A 16,338-nucleotide genomic window follows, 5' to 3' on the forward strand; every position below is an offset into this window, starting at 1 on the left:
CTTGCCCACCATGTCCCCCACCCCGGTACCTCTGAAGAACAGATCTGAGGTTCTGGTTGAGGAAGGCCAGTCAAATTAAGATTTGGATGATGGGCAATCCACACCAGAGATGTCTCCACAGTCAGAATGGTGTACCGCCCGTATCACAACCACAACCCCAAGGAAGAAAAGAAGGGTTATGGTCGTTGGTGACTCCTTTGTTGGAGGTCTCCTTGTTGGAGACCTGAGAGGGAATATGCCAGGTACTATGAGAGGGTCCAATATACCGGGTAGATCCTCCTCATAGAGAAGTCTGCTGTCTTTCTGGAGCCTGGGTGAAGGACATCACCAGGAAACTTCCTCGCTTGATACAGTCCTCAGCCTACTACCCATTATTGATCTTCCTTTTAGGTGGAGAGGAAGCTGCGACTCACAGACCAAGAGCAATCAAGGGGCACTTCAGAGCCTTGGGAAGGTTGGTGAGGGAATCTGGGACGCGGGTTATTTTTTCCTCACTCATTCCAGTTGCAGGCAGTGACATTGGAAGAAACAGACGCATCCAGTCTATTAATCCATGGCTCCGTGGCTGGTGTCACCGCCACAATTTCATTTTTGTTGACAATGGGATGGCCTACACAGCATCGGGCTTGCTGGCATCACCTGGGAGACACCTTTCTCAAAGGGGGAAGAGGGTCTTTGCTCAAGAGATTGTGGGGCTGATCAACAGGGCTTTAAACTAGATGTGAAGGGGGAGGGGGATGATAATATCAGGCTTGTCTGTGACCAGCTGTGGGATAACACGTCAGGGTTAGGGGGACGGGGCGCTAGTAAGGGCCTTTGACCTGTTGTCCAGAGGCATGCTGGGGACACTGCATCATAGTCAAAGTCTTACAGAGACGAGCCAGGGGCTTCTGAGGTTGTTGGAGTCAACATGGAAACACGCGTGAAACACCTCAAGGTGATCTCCTCTAAGAAGGTAACACAGGCAACAGCCCAGCTGAAGTGCCTCTACACAAACGCACGCAACATGGGTAACAAACAGGAGGAGCTGGAAACTACCATGCTGCTGGAAAGCTATGACCTAGTGGCCATTACTGAAACCTGGTGGGACGAATCCTATGGCTGGAGTGTGGCTATCAATGGCTACAAGCTGTTGAGGAAGGAGGGGCAGAGGTGTTGCCCTCTCTGTTAAGCAAGGGATAGAGTGTGAAGAGATGTCCCTGAAGAACAGCCAAGAGGAAGTCAAAAGCTTATGGGTAGGCATTAGAGACCGAGGCGACAAGGGGAACCTGGTGGTTGGTGTCTACTACAGGCCGCCTGATCAAGGGGAACCTGCTGATGAAGCCTTCTTCCTGCAGCTACAGGAGGCATCGCGCTCGAAGGCCCTCGTCCTGCTGGGGGATTTCAACCACCCTGACACCTGCTGGAAAAGTAACACGGTGAGCCGTAGACAATTCAGGAGGTTCCTGGAGTGCCTCGACGATAACTTCCTAAGACAGGAAATAGACAGCCCTGCCCGAGGGGATGCCATACTGCACCTGAGAGTCACCCATGCGAGTGAGCTCATTGGGGATGTCAAGACTGGAGGCAGCCTGGTGTGCAGTGACCACGCACTGGTGGAGTTCACAGTGCTAAGGGATACGTGTCAGACAAGGACGTAGTGAGGACCTTGAACTTTAGGAAAGCAAACCTCCGGATCGTCGTGGAGTTAGTCAATAGGACCCCCTGGGAAATGGTCCTCCGGGACAAGGGGGCAGAAGAGAGCTGGCAGATCTTCAAGGACACTTTCCATAGAGCACAAGGGCTCTCGATCCCCAGGTGTAAGAAATCAAGCAAGAAAGGGAAGAGACCAGCATGGCTGAGTTGGGACCTGCTGGTCAAACCAGAAAAGGAAGGTTAAAGAAAGCATGGCCTCCCTGATGACTGAGAATGGCAAACTGGTAACAACAGACAAGGAGAAGGCTGAGGTTCTGAACAACTTTTTGCCTTAGTCTTCACTGGCAGCCTCTCTCCTCACACCTCCCAAGCTGAAGGACTTCAAGACGGGGACCTGGGGGACAAAGTCCCTCCCACTGTAAGTGAAGACAAAGTTTGTGACCACCTGAGCAACGTGAACATACACAAGTCCATGGGGCCTGATGCACCCCAGAGTCCTGAGGGAATTGGCTGATGAAGTTGCCAAGACACTCTCCATGATATTGGAAAAGTCATGGCAGTCAGGTAAAGTCCCCGGTGACTGGCAGAAGGGAAACATTACAGCCATTTTTAAAAGGGTAGAAAGGAGGACCCCGGAACTACCACCCTGTAAGCCTCACCTCCGTGCCTGGGTAGATCACAGCACAGATCCTCCTCGAAGCTATGCTAAGGCACATGGAGGATAGGGAGGTGATTCGAGAGAGCCAGCATGGCTTCACCAGGGGCAAGTCCTGCCTGACCAACCTGGTGGCTTTCTCCAATGGAGTGACTGCATCAGTGGACAAGGGAAGAGCAATGGATATACTCTGTCTGAACTTCTGCAAGGCCTTTGACGTGGTCCCCCACAACATCCTTCTCTCTGAGTTGGAGCCATACGGATTTGATGGGAGGACTGTTTGGTGGATAAGCAAGTGGCTGGAGGGTCGCATCCAGAGAGTAGTGGTCAATGGCTCGATGCCCAGATGCAGAGGGGTGAAAAGTGGTGTCCCTCAGGGATCTGTCTTGGGACCAGTGCTATTCGATATCTTCGTGAATGACATAGACAGTGGGATCAAGTGAAGCCTCAGCAAGTTTGCTGATGACACCAAGCTGAGTGGTGCAGTTGACAGCCCAGAGGGACAGGATGCCATCCAGAGGGACCTGGACCAGCTGGAGAGGTGAGCCTGAGCAAAACTTATGAAGTTCAAGAAGACCAAGTGCAACGTCCTACACTTGGGTCGGGACAATCCTGGTTATCAATACAGGCTGGGGGATGATGTGATAGAGAGTAGCCTTGCGGAAAAAAGCCTGGGGGGTACTGGTAGATGAAAAGCTGGACATGAGCCAACAACGTGAGCCTGCAGCCCAGAAGGCCAATCGCATCCTGGGCTGTAACAACAGAACTGTGGCCAGCAGATCCAGAGAGGTGATTCTGCCCCTCTCCTCTGCTCTCATGAGACCCCACCTGGAGTAGTGTGTCCAGCTCTGGAGCCCTCAGCACAAGAAGGACATGGACCTGTTGGAGCAGGTCCAGAGGAGGCCACAAAGATGATCTGAGGGCTGGAGCCCCTCTCCTACGAAGACAGTCTGATACAGTTAGGCTTGTTCAGCCTGGAGAAGAGAAGGCTATGAGGAGACCTGAGAGCGGCCTTCCAGTCCCTGAAGGGGGCCTACAAGAAAGCGGAGGAGGGGCTGTTTGCAAAGGCATGTAGCCATAGGACAAGGGGCAATGGTTTAAACTAGAGCAGGGTGGGTTGAGATTAGACATTGGGAAGAAGTTCTTTACCATGAGGGTGGTGAGACACTGGCCCAGGTTGCCCAGAGAGGGGGTGGAGGCCCCATCCCTGGAGGTGTTCAAGGCCAGGCTTGATGAGGCTCTGAGCAACCTGATCTAGTTGAAGATGTCCCTGCTGACTGCAGGGGGGTGGGACTAGATGGCCTTTAGAGGTCCCTTCCAACCCAACACATTCTAAGATTCTGTGATTCTAAACAGACATAAAGGCTAACCAATACAATTGAGATGTATCTCTTTTTGCAAAAAGTAGCACATTATTGGTACCAAATGATCTTTGAAACCTCAAAGGCAGGTGTTTCTATATTGGAGGTGGTATTGTAGGGGACAGGTGGTCCGTATTGTAGGGAGGCCGTTGCATTAGGAGGAGTGTGGGTCACCCACACCAGGGGAGCTGTCATCTCACTCCACTGAAACCTGGAGTGGCCACCTCGGGGCTCGTGTGCCCCTCACTGGGGCTTCCTGTTCTAGACAAGTGGGGAGGAATGGAGAGTGTCCAGAGAAGCTCTGCCAATATGGGATTCATGGCCTCAAGCACACGCCCCATGAAGGGAGGCTGAGGGTCCTGGTCTCCTTCAGCCTGGTGAAGTGGGGGCTCAGAGCGTCACAGTCATAACCTGTAACTGCTTGAAGGGTGGTTTCAGAGATGCCGGAGCTTTTCTTCATGGTGGAAAAAAAAGCAGGAGAAAGGAAGGATGCCACAAAGTTTGGATTGGGAGGTTGAGACCAGAAATGACCAGAAGAAACTGTCACTCCAAGGGCAGTGCTGTGGTACAAGAGGACGCTCAGGGGGAGGCTGGACCAGCCCATGGCTTTGTCTTTCCCAGAACAGCCAGGGAGGATGGAGAGATATCAGTAAGGGTAGTGAGATATTGGGGCGAAATCAAAAAGACAATTGGGTGCCTTCAAAGAAAGAGGTGCAGGTATGGGACACCGAAGGAGTAACACCTTCAGGTTTGCTCAGCATCAGAGCCACCTTTAATTTCCCTTTACCTACCTGTCATTATTGCCTCCAGTTTTCTGCTCTAACGAGCCCCTGGGGAGGCTTTGTTGGTAATGGTCCTCAGTGGGACCCATTAACACTTCAAGAAACCTCGGAGTTTACATCTGAGTTTGTCATCTTGAGCGGTTTCTTCAACTTCCTCTCAGTGTCTGCGGTTCAGGGACTCTACCCCAAACCCACCCGAGGGGTCATTAAAATGCCTTGGGCTGCTCCTCTGCTGAGCCCACCTCCTGGGATGGAGGAAGCTCATGGCAACCAGTGCTGCAGAGAGACAGCTCTGCCCAGGAGCAGCTCCTGTGCAATGGGCAGCAGGGCTGAGGGCACTGCCTGCAGGCAGCGAGGATGGGACCATCAATGCAGAGAGAGCGTGAAGGCAGTCGTGACTGGGAGGAGAGCTGAGAGCTCACTGTGGGAGGAAGCTTCCCAGCCCTCTGCACGGTAAGTGTGAGGCTGCAGGGCAATGCCACTGCCGATCCTGAAGGGTTCTCATAAAGCTGTCGTAGCCCACAGCCTGTGGGATCTTTCTCTGGTGTAGAGGAGGAGAAGGGTGTGCTGCAGAGCAGGGCTTCCCTGCAGCACCGTCAGAGGGACAGGACACGGTGGCTGCCTTCTCCTGGGGATGGTTGCAGGGGCATGAAGGCGGGTGTGCAGCCAGGGGTGCCCAGGGCTGTCCTTCAGAACAGGGTCCCGGTGCTTCAGAGGAACTCTGCCTCCTGCCAGTGCCAACTCTAACCCTGCCCAGTGAGCTTCTGCCCCCAAGGACGTGGGATCCAGGGCAGCAGCTGCCTCATCTGTGGCCTTAGCTGCAGCAGAAGGGACTCTCCTGAGCACCCTCTGTCCCTCCCTGGCCTTGTTTCCCTTGGCAGAAGCATCGGGGCATTGCTCCTTGCTTCTCCACCCGTCCCTGCTGCTGCTGCTGCTGCTTCTTTGATTTCAGTCTCTCTGGGGTGGGGGCTTCATCAGCAGCTCAGCAACTGACCCTGCAGGTCCTGCCATGCAGATGTGTCCCTGGTGCCCAAGGCCTCTTCTAACCTCTGGGTCTCTAGGCAATGCAGTCCATGGGGTGGGGATAAAGGTAACTCCCAGAAAGGGCACCCCATCTTCTGGGCATCCAAAAGCTGACAGCTCTTCCCTGGGGAGGGGAGTTTGGAGATCTGCACTTTGGAACTGGACTCCTCTGCTCTCCGTGGGATCATCCTCCAGACCAAAGCGGGGCTGGCAAAAAGCAGCTGAGAGCAGGACGGATGGAGAGACCAGCTCTCCTCCTTCGGCACTAAGGCTCTGTCCTATTGCCTCCCAGGACTCTCACAATAGCACTCGTAGGGTAGCAGAAATGCCAGGGATTTCTACCTTCAAACATGACTCCTCAAGTGGGCCAGGGGTAACCGGAGCAAAATAAACAAAACAACCCCCCCAGCTCTGTTCTGCAGCCAGGGGACCTGGGAGTGACAGTGCTCAAAAGCTCTTTTATATCGGGGGTAGAGTTACCCTGCAATCACTCCTGGTTCCTCTCTCCCTCTTGCTGCACAGCACGACTGACTCCTCTGGAGCCCACAGCAGAGTCCCCTGCTCCCCATTGCACCCTCAGCCAGCACAAACCAGGCATCACACCAGGATCTGCACAAACGCCTTCCTGGACGGACGGAGGTCATTTGGGGGGCTTTACTGTGACCAGTGCAACAGGTTCTACTCGGACCTGTCTGTCCTCACTCTTCACTGTCTTATCCTCCTTGGACAGGCCCCCATGTGCAGAGGGAAAATATGTCCAATGGCAGCTCCATCACCCACTTCCTCCTGCTGGCATTCGCAGACACGCGGGAGCTGCAGCTCTTGCACTTCTGCCTCTTCCTGGGCATCTACCTGGCTGCCCTCCTGGGCAATGGCCTCATCATCACTGCCGTAGCCTGTGACCACCGCCTCCACACCCCCATGTACTTCTTCCTCCTCAACCTCGCCCTCCTCGACCTGGGTGCCATCTCCACCACTGTTCCCAAAGCCATGGCCAACTCCCTCTGGCACACCATAGACATCTCCTACATGGGATGTGTTTCCCAGGTCTTTCTCTTTGCCTTCTTGATGTCAGCAGACTTTTGTCTTCTCACTGTCACGGCCTATGACCGCTACGTAGCCATCTGCAAACCCCTGCACTATGGGTCCCTCCTGCGCAGCAGAGCTTGTGTCCACATGGCAGCAGCTGCCTGGGGCGGTGGCATTCTCAATGCTCTCCTGCACACGGTCAATACATTTTCACTACCTCTCTGCCAAGGCAATGGCCTAGACCAGTTCTTCTGTGAAATCCCCCAGATCCTCAAGCTCTCCTGCTCACAATCCTACCTCAGGGAAGTTGAGCTAATTGTATTTAGTGCCTGTTTATCCTTTGTGTGTTTTATTTTCATTGTGGTGTCCTATGTGCAGATCTTCAGAGCTGCGCTGAAGATCCCTTCACAGCAGGGACGGCACAAAGCCTTTTCCACCTGCCTCCCTCACCTGGCCGTGGTCTCACTGTTTATCAGCACTGGCATGGTTGCCCACCTGAAGCTCCTCTCCATCTCCTCCCCATCCCTCAATGTGGTGATGGCTGTTGTGTACTCGGTGGTGCCTCCAGCAGTGAACCCCCTCCTCTACAGCATGAGGAACCGGGAGCTCAAGGATGCCCTGAAGAAACTCATCTGATGGATCCTGAGGCAGTAAAAGTAATGTGCCTCCCGTTCTCTGTGTCATGCTATAAGTTTACTCTAGGCCAGGCTTCAGCCATTATTTTTTTCTCTGATAATTCTCCTTTGAAGTAATTGCTTGGGATCATAGCACTTCTCTTGAGGCTCTTTCCTGTTCTGTCTCATTCTTGAAGAACCATGTGTCACCTCTTTCCTCCCTAAGAGCATCTCTGCAAGAAAAGGGGATCTCCTGAGTGTGGTGCCTGATGGCTGGGTCTGCTTGATACAGTTTTGGCTACGAACAAGCCTAAGGAACTGGACTTTCCAAGCGTCTTTCCACCTTGTTTTGGGAAATAATGTCACAGAAGCACTGGCATATTTTAGACACCAAGACTTAGTTGAAGGCTCTCTTCTTGGTGTAGAGGGGCAGTGGAGATGGTACATGACCTCCCAGTAACATTCCTCAGGCTGTCACAGGTATGATGGGGCTGATGGCAGATTTCAATCCATGTGGAAAGGAATCTGGAGTGGTCAGGAGAGGACGGGGACACTCCATGTTCTCTGGGATGGGAAGTGAATGGAGACACAGAAGAGTTTAAGTCTCAGAGATAGGTCCCCCCAGGACAAATCACTAAATCCAGGTATCCACAAGCCAGGACTCTGCAGGGCCGTGGAAGGCAGTGAAGATGCATCAGGCAGAGGGAAAGGAGACTGGAGAGATGCGGGAGCTGCCTGAGGAGCCCCAGGGCCAGGAGTCTCCTGCTGTCCTGGGGAGCAGGGCAGGCGGGGAGGCAGAGCGGGGCAAAGGCAGTTTGGGCTGGGGATCAGCTGCAGCTGAAGGCAGGAGAGCCAGAGAGCGAGTGGCCTCTGCTGGCCCTTGGGGCCAGCTCCAGCCCTGGGGTGATGAGGAGGCTGAGAGCCCTCTCTGCCCCCAGCAGCTGTGGTGCCCTTCAGAGGGGCTGGGGCTGTGGGGGGAGTGCCCAGAGCTCTGCAGTTCCCTGTGGGGAGCACTGCTGTGGGGCCAGCCCAGACCAGGGGGCTCTTTTGGGCTGGGCTGGGCAGATGGCGGGGAAGGTGGGAGAGAGACAGGGTGGGTCTGGAGTGGTGTGGGAAGTGCCCAGGAGAGGAAAACCCCAATGTTAGTGGCGCTGTGTGACCATGTGAGGACGTGCTCCAGTGGGCATGTGGGGCAGAGCCAGGTCTCCTGGAGAAGGAAGCAAGTCATTGTCCTGGTTCTGGCAGGGACAGGGTTAATTCTCCCCGGGCTCCATCAGGGACACAGGTATTCCATGCCATGTGAGCCATGGCCAGGCGGAGCTGCCAGAGGAGGGGCCAGGAAGTCGCTGCTGGGGAGCGGGCTGGGGCGTCCCGGGTCCGGTTGGTGAGCGGCGGTTCCGTAGTCGTGTTTGTACATTCCTCTGTCCGTGTGATTGTTGTTGTTTTCTTGTTCCCTTTGCTCTTCTGTTAAACTGCCTTTGTCTCAACCCACAAGTTCTGCCTTTTTTCTTCCAATTCTTCCCGTATTGGGAAGGCCCGAGCGAGCGGCACTTAGTTCCTTGTTGCTGTCTGAGGCCAAACCACGACAGTCCTTTTTTGGCACCCAACGTGGTGCTCGAAGGGTTGAGATAACAACAGAATCCAACTAGAGCTTGGAAAAACGAATTTGTTCTATGCATTTATTGTATTAGGTAAATAGTCACTGGTCACCATGTTGCTTGGTTTGTTCTCGTGGCTGTGTCATGTAAATTCCTCTGTGGCTTATGTACTCCCTGCAATGCTGTTTATCACCTCTGGGAGAGGGATCGGGATTGTCATTTTACTGTCCTGTGTGATATCGGCTTAGGATATGAGAACATCACTTGTTAGACAGTTACTTGGGGGCGTTTAAGTGGCATTGCTGTCCTGTCCGTACCTTGGGCACCGTCTCTCACAATTTATTAATAATTACACCCAGTCTGTGGGGGAAATGGGGGGACACTTTCCCCAGCTCTTTTGCCTCCCTTTTCTCCTTCGGGTCAGGTATGACAGCTTTTGAGAATTTTGAATATCCTTGGGATGCTCAAACCAGCCTGGTCCTATTGTTATGTCTGCTGAATGCGTTCCAGGTCCTGTTCAGGGTTAAACGACTATTTACGACTACCACCCAGAGACCTGCTCCGAGGCTGGACAGTCAGGGGTGGCACGGCATGTGGGAGAACACGGGCAGGTACCTAGAGAACTTCTCGCCTCCAATGGTCTGGGACTTCACCCCTGAACAATTACAGGACCCTGACAGAGTGGTAGAATATCTGAAGGGAAAATGCTGTGGCTATTCTGGAGAGGCACAACTCACCGCACTGTGCTGGGCCCTGGCCAGTATCTACCAGGCCCTGCTCAGTGTTACGCAGCACCCTCAGGGGGAAGACATGGAGACCAGGACGACAGACACTGCAGCTACTCCAACCCCTGCGACAGAGACTGCGGCTACTGCAACCCCTGCGACAGACACTGCGGCTCCTCCAACCCCAGTGGCAGCCACTGCCACTGAACCAGGGAACCAAACCGTGCCAGTATCAGTTGCCCCCATACAGAAAAAGAAGTACACGAAGAAATCAGTTCTCTTAGTAAGGGATAACGATGAACCAGGGCCATCACGAGAACAGGAGGAAGAGGCAGAACCAGAGATAATTACTTGATCCCTATCCTTGAGTGAGCTGTGGGATATCCGAAATGATTTCAGCCGACTTTCAGGCGAGCACATTGTCACCTGGCTGCTCCGGTGCTGGGATAACGGGGCCAGTAGCCTGGAATTGGAGGGTAGGGAAGCCAGGCAGCTGGGATCCCTGTCTAGGGAAGGCGGCATTGACAAGGCAATTGGGAAGAAGACCCAAGCCCTCAGCCTCTGGAAACGACTCCTGTCAGGCATGAGGGAGAGGTACCCCTTCAGTGAGGATGTCATCCAAGCAAGTGGACCACCGTGGAAAAACATATCCAGTACCTGAGAGAATTAGCTGTGCGGGAGATGATTTATTATGACTTGGACAATGCAGACTTACCCACAGACCCTGATGAGGTGCAATGCACAAGGCCCATGTGGCGGAAGTTTGTACGGAGCGCACCATCATCATATGCCAACTCACTGGCAGTAATGGAATGGAAAGGCGAAGAGGGACCAACGGTGGATGAGGTGGCTGGCCGGCTCCGGCCATATGAAGAAAGTCTCTCTTCCCGCCTTGTCTCAGCTGTGGAGAAACTGTCGCGGAAGGTCCAGCAACTTGAAGAGAATATGTCCTACTCCCCACCTGTATGGGCCAGCATCTCAGCTATTAGGAGCAGGCGTTTCCCCACTCAAGAGAGAGAGTACAGAGGGTACACACCACGAGGCACCCTGTGGTTCTACCTGCGTGACCACGGGGAGGACATGAGGAAGTCGGATGGACAACCTACTTCGACCCTGCGGACACGGGTACAGGAGTTGCAAGGAAGGACAACCACAAAAGAGGATCCCTCCAGGAAAAGTGCCGCCCTGGTTTCCAGGGGGCAGTTCCCCAGACAGAGCAGAAGGTCTGATCTTACTTCTGATCCTCTTGAAGGAACTTCCAAGTCATTTCTGCGGATACTATGACCAGGATTAGAGGGGCCCTGCCTCCGATCAGGGGGAGGAAAGGGACAACCGGGTTTATTGGACGGTGTGGATTCGATGGCCTGGCACATCAGACCCACAGGAGTATGAGGCTCTAGTGGACACGGGTGCACAGTGCACCCTAATACCATCAAGCTACAGAGGGGCAGAACCCATCTGTATTTCTGGGGTGACAGGGGGGTCCCAAGAGCTGACTGTACTGGAGGCTGAAGTGAGCCTAACTGGGAATGAGTGGCAAAAGCATCCCATTGTGACTGGCCCAGAGGCTCCATGCATCCTTGGTATAGATTACGTCAGCAGAGGGTATTTTTATGTGGGTATTTAATGGATGTGATCAACAACATAGCAGCTATGTCTCCACCAACTAGTAAAAAGGAAACACAAGCTTTCTTAGGCATTGTGGGGTTTTGGAGAATGCATATCCCACATCACAGTCTAATTGTAATCCCTCTGTATCAAGTAACCCGGAAGAAGAACGATTTTAAATGGGGTCCTGAGCAGCGACAAGCTTTTGAACAAATCAGACAGGAAAGAGTCCATGCAGTGGCCCTGGGGCCAGCCCGGGCAGGACAAGACGTTGAAAACGTGCTCTACAGCACAGCCGGGGAGAACGGCCCTACCTGGAGCCTCTGGAAGAAAGCACCAGGGGAGACCCGAGGTCGACCCCTGGGGTTTTGGAGTCGGGGATACAGAGGATCCAAAGCCCGCTACACTCCAACAGAAAAAGGGATCTTGGCAGCATATGAAGGGGTTCGAGCTGCTTCTGAAGAGGTTGGTACAGAAGCACAGCTCCTCCCAGCACCTCGACTGCCGGTGCTGGGCTGGATGCTCAAAGAAAGGGTCCCCACCACACATCATGCAACTGGTGCCACAGGGAGTAAGTGGATTGCACTGGTCACACAGCGAACTCGAATGGGAAACCCCAGTCGCCCAGGAATTCTGGAGGTGATCACGGACTGGCCAGAAGGCAAGGATTTCGGAATGTCACCAGGGGAGGAGGTGACGCGTGCGGAAGAGGCCCCACCATATAATAAACTGCCAGAAAATGGGAAGAAAGATGCCCTGTTCACTGCTGGGTCCTGCCGGATTGTGGGAAAGCATGGAAAGTGGAAGGCTGCTGTGTGGAGTCCTACAGGACAAGTTGCAGAGGCCAGTGAAGGACAAGGTGAATCGAGGCAGTTTGCAGAGGTGAAAGCCATTCAGCTGGCTTTGGCCATTGCCGAGCGAGAAAAATGGCCGGTACTTTAACTCTACACTGACTCATGGATGGTGGCAAATGCTCTGTGGGGGTGGCTACAGCAGCAGAAGCAGGGCAACTGGCAGCGCAGAGGCAAACCCATCTGGGCTGCTGAACTATGGCAAGATATTGCTGCCCGGATAGAGAATCTGGTTGTGAAAGTACGCCACGTAGATGCCCATGTACCAAAGAATGGGGCCACGGAGGAACATCAGAACAAGCAGCAGGTGGATCGGGCTGCTAGGATTGAAGTGGCTCAGCTGGATCTGGACTGGCAACATAGGGGTGAACTATTCATAGCTCGGGGGGCCCATGACTCCTCAGGCCGTCAAGGAAGAGATGCGACATATAGATGCGCTCATGACTGAGGGGTGGACTTGACCATGGACACTGTTGCACAGGTCATCCATGAATGTGAGACATGCGCTGCAATCAAGCAAGCCAAGCGTTTGAAGCCTCTTTGGTGTGGAGGATGATGGCTGAAATACAAATGTGGGGAGGCCTGGCAGATTGATTATATCACACTGCCACAAACCCGTCAAGGCAAGCGCCGTGTGCTCACAATGGTGGAAGCAACCACTGGATGGCTGGAAACATACCCTGTGCCCCATGCCACTGCCCGGAACACTATCCTGGGCCTTGAAAAACAAGTCCTGTGGCGACATGGTACCCCAGAGAGAACTGAGTCGGACAACGGGACTCATTTCCGAAACAGCCTCATAGACACCTGGGCCAAAGAGCATGGCATTGAGTGGGTGTATCACATCCCCTGTCACGCACCAGCCTCTGGGAAGATGGAACGATACAATGGGCTGTTAAAAACTACACTGAGAGCAATGGATGGTGGGACTTTAAAACACTGGGATACATATTTAGCAAAGGCTACCTGGCTAGTTAACCCCAGGGGATCTACCAATGGGGCTGGCCCTGCCCAATCAAAACTTCCATGTACCGTAGAAGGGGATAAAGTCCCCGTAGTGCACATGAAGAATATGCCAGGGAAGACAGTCTGGGTCAGTCCTGCCTCAGGCAAAGGCAAACCCATCCGTGGGACTGCTTTTGCCCAAGGGCCTGGGTGCACTTGGTGGGTGATGCGGAAGGATGGGCAGCTCCGATGTGTACCTCATGGGGATCTGATTTTGGGTGAGAATAGCCAATGAATCAAATTGTGTGTTGTTAATTGCTAAGTAACACTGTCACTGTATGTCCTCATTGCTATAATTGCTATCAGCTGTACTAGGAGTAAGGCACAGGGGTGATGGGGTCAGAACTGACCTCAGCAGCTGGCGCCCAGAAACTGTCCTCAAGATCTACATCTTCAGCCCACGGACTGTGTGCATGAGCCACACTGGGTGCACCAGTCACAAGCTCCGACAATACAGCATGCAAGAGGCCAGCACCACCCAGCATCTCACCTGCCCTGAGAGACTGTTCTGACAGATGGAGCCCAAAGCTGCATCAAAGATGAAAAGAACTCAACGGACACCTTGGAGGGATGGCCCATAAACTAAGGGCATTATATCTGCATGAATATATATGTATATATATATATATATGGCAGGGGAAAGTGGTGGCAATTCATTGGAACCTGTAAGATCTGGGCCATACCATAGATGGTATGGACTAAGGGGTGGATAATGTCCTGGTTCCAGCCTGGATAGGGTTAATTTTTCCTGGTATTCCATGCCATGTGAGCCATGCCCACCCTGAGCTGCCGGGGGAGGGGGCAAGAAGTCGCCACTTGGAGTGGGCTGGGGCGGGCTGGGTCTGGTCAGGGAGCGGTGGTTCCATAGTGGTGTTTGTATATTCCTCTATCCGTGTTATTGTTGTTGTTTTGTTGTTCCCTTTGCTGTTCTGTTAAACTGCCTTTGTCTCAACCCAAGAGTCTTGCCTTTTCCTTCCAATTCTTCCCGTATTGGGAATGCCCGAGCGAGCGGAACGTGGTTCTTTGTTGCTGTCTGAGGCTAAACCACGACACTGAAGTCACTCGAACTCCACCTTGAAGGTAAAAAATAGTATAAAAATAGCCCAAGAAAGGGGCGGCATGAGGGAAGACACCATCGTGAACAAGTCAAGGAGGACTCCATCACAGACTGCCTTTGGCTTCTGGGACCAGTCAACGGGCTGAACCTCTCTATCTGTTGCTTAAATAAATCGCACTGTTTCAGTAGCTGGTCGTTTCAGTTTCTCACTGAACGCGACCAGAGACTCGAGAGTGGCCGTGCTGGTTCATGAGCACGACTAGACTGAAGGCACAGCCCACTATTAGTGTATCCAAATCGTAACAGTTTAATATATTAAACGTGACTGGACTGATAGTGGTGAACACGGCATCACTCAGAACTTAAACCCAGCCGCACCCGGCCTCCCGCCTCGGTGAGGAGTGTTAGAATGCAAGGGGGTTTATTTCCTGACAAAAGCATTTTGCCTCTTAATGCAACACCCTAAAAGTGGGGTACAGCCACCATAACGCTCCCAGTATTGGGGACCTGGTACCATAATGCCCCTAATAGCTGCCTCAGGCACCCAGATGATCTTAACAGCAGGCTTTAGGTACCTTAACACCCCTAATATTGGGGTCCAGGTACTATAAGGCCCCTTATAGCTGCTCCAGACTTGATACCAGGCTCCGAGCTACCGTCATAGCGGGGTCTAGCTCCCATAATGCCCCGAATATTGGGGCCCGCTTACCGTAACACCCCGAATAGCTGCTTAAAATAGCTGCTAATAGCCTTCATATCAGGCTTCAGCCTAACCCTCTGCTGGTGCCCGGCTCCCGTAATGCTCCTAATGCTGTCTCCAGCTACTGTAACATTCCTAACAGCCGCTCATGCGCTAACACCGCCTTGATTGAGGGGGGATGGGGGTCGCCCGGATGCCTGGGGACCTCTAGGACACCCCACCACCACCCTCAAGGCTTGTGCGTGCCTCAGTTTCCCCTGAGTGTGTGCGGGGGACTCACTCCACAGACGCCCGAGTCCCCCCCCCGCCCCCCGGCGGGCGCTGTCGCGACAAGGCCGGAAAGCGCGGCCGGAAAGCGCAAAGCGGGGGTGGGGCCGCGGGGTGGGGGCGTGGCTCAGGCCGCCGTTAACTGCTGGGGGCGTGGCTACGGCGGGCAGCGCGCGGCGGCGTTTCGGCGCGAGCGGCGCGCGGCGGCGGTTCCGCGTCCTCAGGCTGGTGCGTCCCCGGGTCCCCCAGCGTCCCCTCCCCCCCCCCCCCGGGCCCTCCTCACGTCCCCCGGGTACCCTCAGACCCCTGAGCACCCACAGCCCCCTCAGCGCCACCGGGTCCACCTCAGCGCCCCAGTGTCCCCTCAGCCGCACCCCCCCCAACGTCTGCCCAGCCTCTCCAATGTCCCCTCAACACCCCCGTGTCCCCTTAAACACCCTCTGGCTGCCCTCAGGCCCCTTCGCCCCCGCTAATGTCACTTCAGCCACCCAAAATGTCCCCTTGGACACCCCCCAATGTCCCCTCAGCCTCCCGTAGCCCCTCGCCAATGTCCCCTTAGCCCCGCCATGTCCTCTTTAACTCACTCTGGGGCCCCTCATTCCCCCAAGGCCCCACAATGTCCCCTCAGCTCCCCCATGCCCCTTTGGCCCCCCAGATGTCACATCAGTCCTCACTGGCTCCCCTTAGACCCCCCCAATGTCCCCTCAGCCCCCCCATACTCCCCCAAGTATCCTCTGAACCCCATATGTCCCCTTAGACCTCACCAGTGTCCCCTCAGCCACCCCCAATGTCCCATCAACCCCTCCATGTCCCCTTAGACCCCCTCTGGGTCCCCTCAATGTTCCAGTAGCCCTCCCAATCTCCCGTCAGCCCATGGCAGGGATTAGGGCCCCCCCACGCACGGCAGGACCCCCAGGAGGTGTTGCGGGGGCACCCCTAATAACACTCCCCCAAGTAATTAACAGCTGCTTTTAATTGGGGGGCAGGGCAGAGGATCACGGGAGTTTGGTCAAGCTTGGCAGAGGGGACCCAGGCATCCGGGAGGGGGTGACCCCTGCCCTGTGTTTGGTGACAGCTCTCAGGGGACCCAGGCACCGAGGAGCAGTGACCCAGGGGAGCGGGATGGGGGGGGGGACCCAGGCGTCCAGGATCCCCAAGTCCCTGTAGGGTGTCCCCCCACCCTTATAGATGCCAGAGCCTCCTCCCCACCCCTTAGATGCCGCTTCCCCCATAGGGTGCCAGTGTCCCCTTCCCCAGCCCTTAGGGACCCCCTCAAATCCCTATGGGTGTAACCACCTTCCCCATCCCTATGGGTACCTGTCCTGGTGGGTCCACCCATGGTCATCTGGGTCCCCATGGGTGCCCCTCCATGTTCTCCTGGTGGGCCCCCCCATGGCCAGCTGGGTGCTCTTCCTGGACATATGGGTC

The 16,338-nt window shown here is 54.5% G+C and overlaps 1 protein-coding gene across 1 annotated transcript in view; it reads left to right on the forward strand.

Annotated features, from left to right (window-relative positions):
• Positions 1-16,338, forward strand: part of LOC134509181 (deleted in malignant brain tumors 1 protein-like) — a 263,003-nt gene that overhangs the window by 169,524 nt on the left and 77,141 nt on the right. Inside the window, exon 8 of the mRNA XM_063321665.1 lies at positions 1,826-1,851. Coding sequence (XP_063177735.1) covers positions 1,826-1,851 — 26 coding nt within the window. The remainder of the gene's footprint in view (positions 1-1,825; positions 1,852-16,338) is intronic.

This window comes from Chroicocephalus ridibundus, unplaced genomic scaffold (genome assembly GCF_963924245.1).
Source record: "Chroicocephalus ridibundus unplaced genomic scaffold, bChrRid1.1 SCAFFOLD_94, whole genome shotgun sequence".
Lineage (NCBI taxonomy): Eukaryota > Metazoa > Chordata > Aves > Charadriiformes > Laridae > Chroicocephalus > Chroicocephalus ridibundus.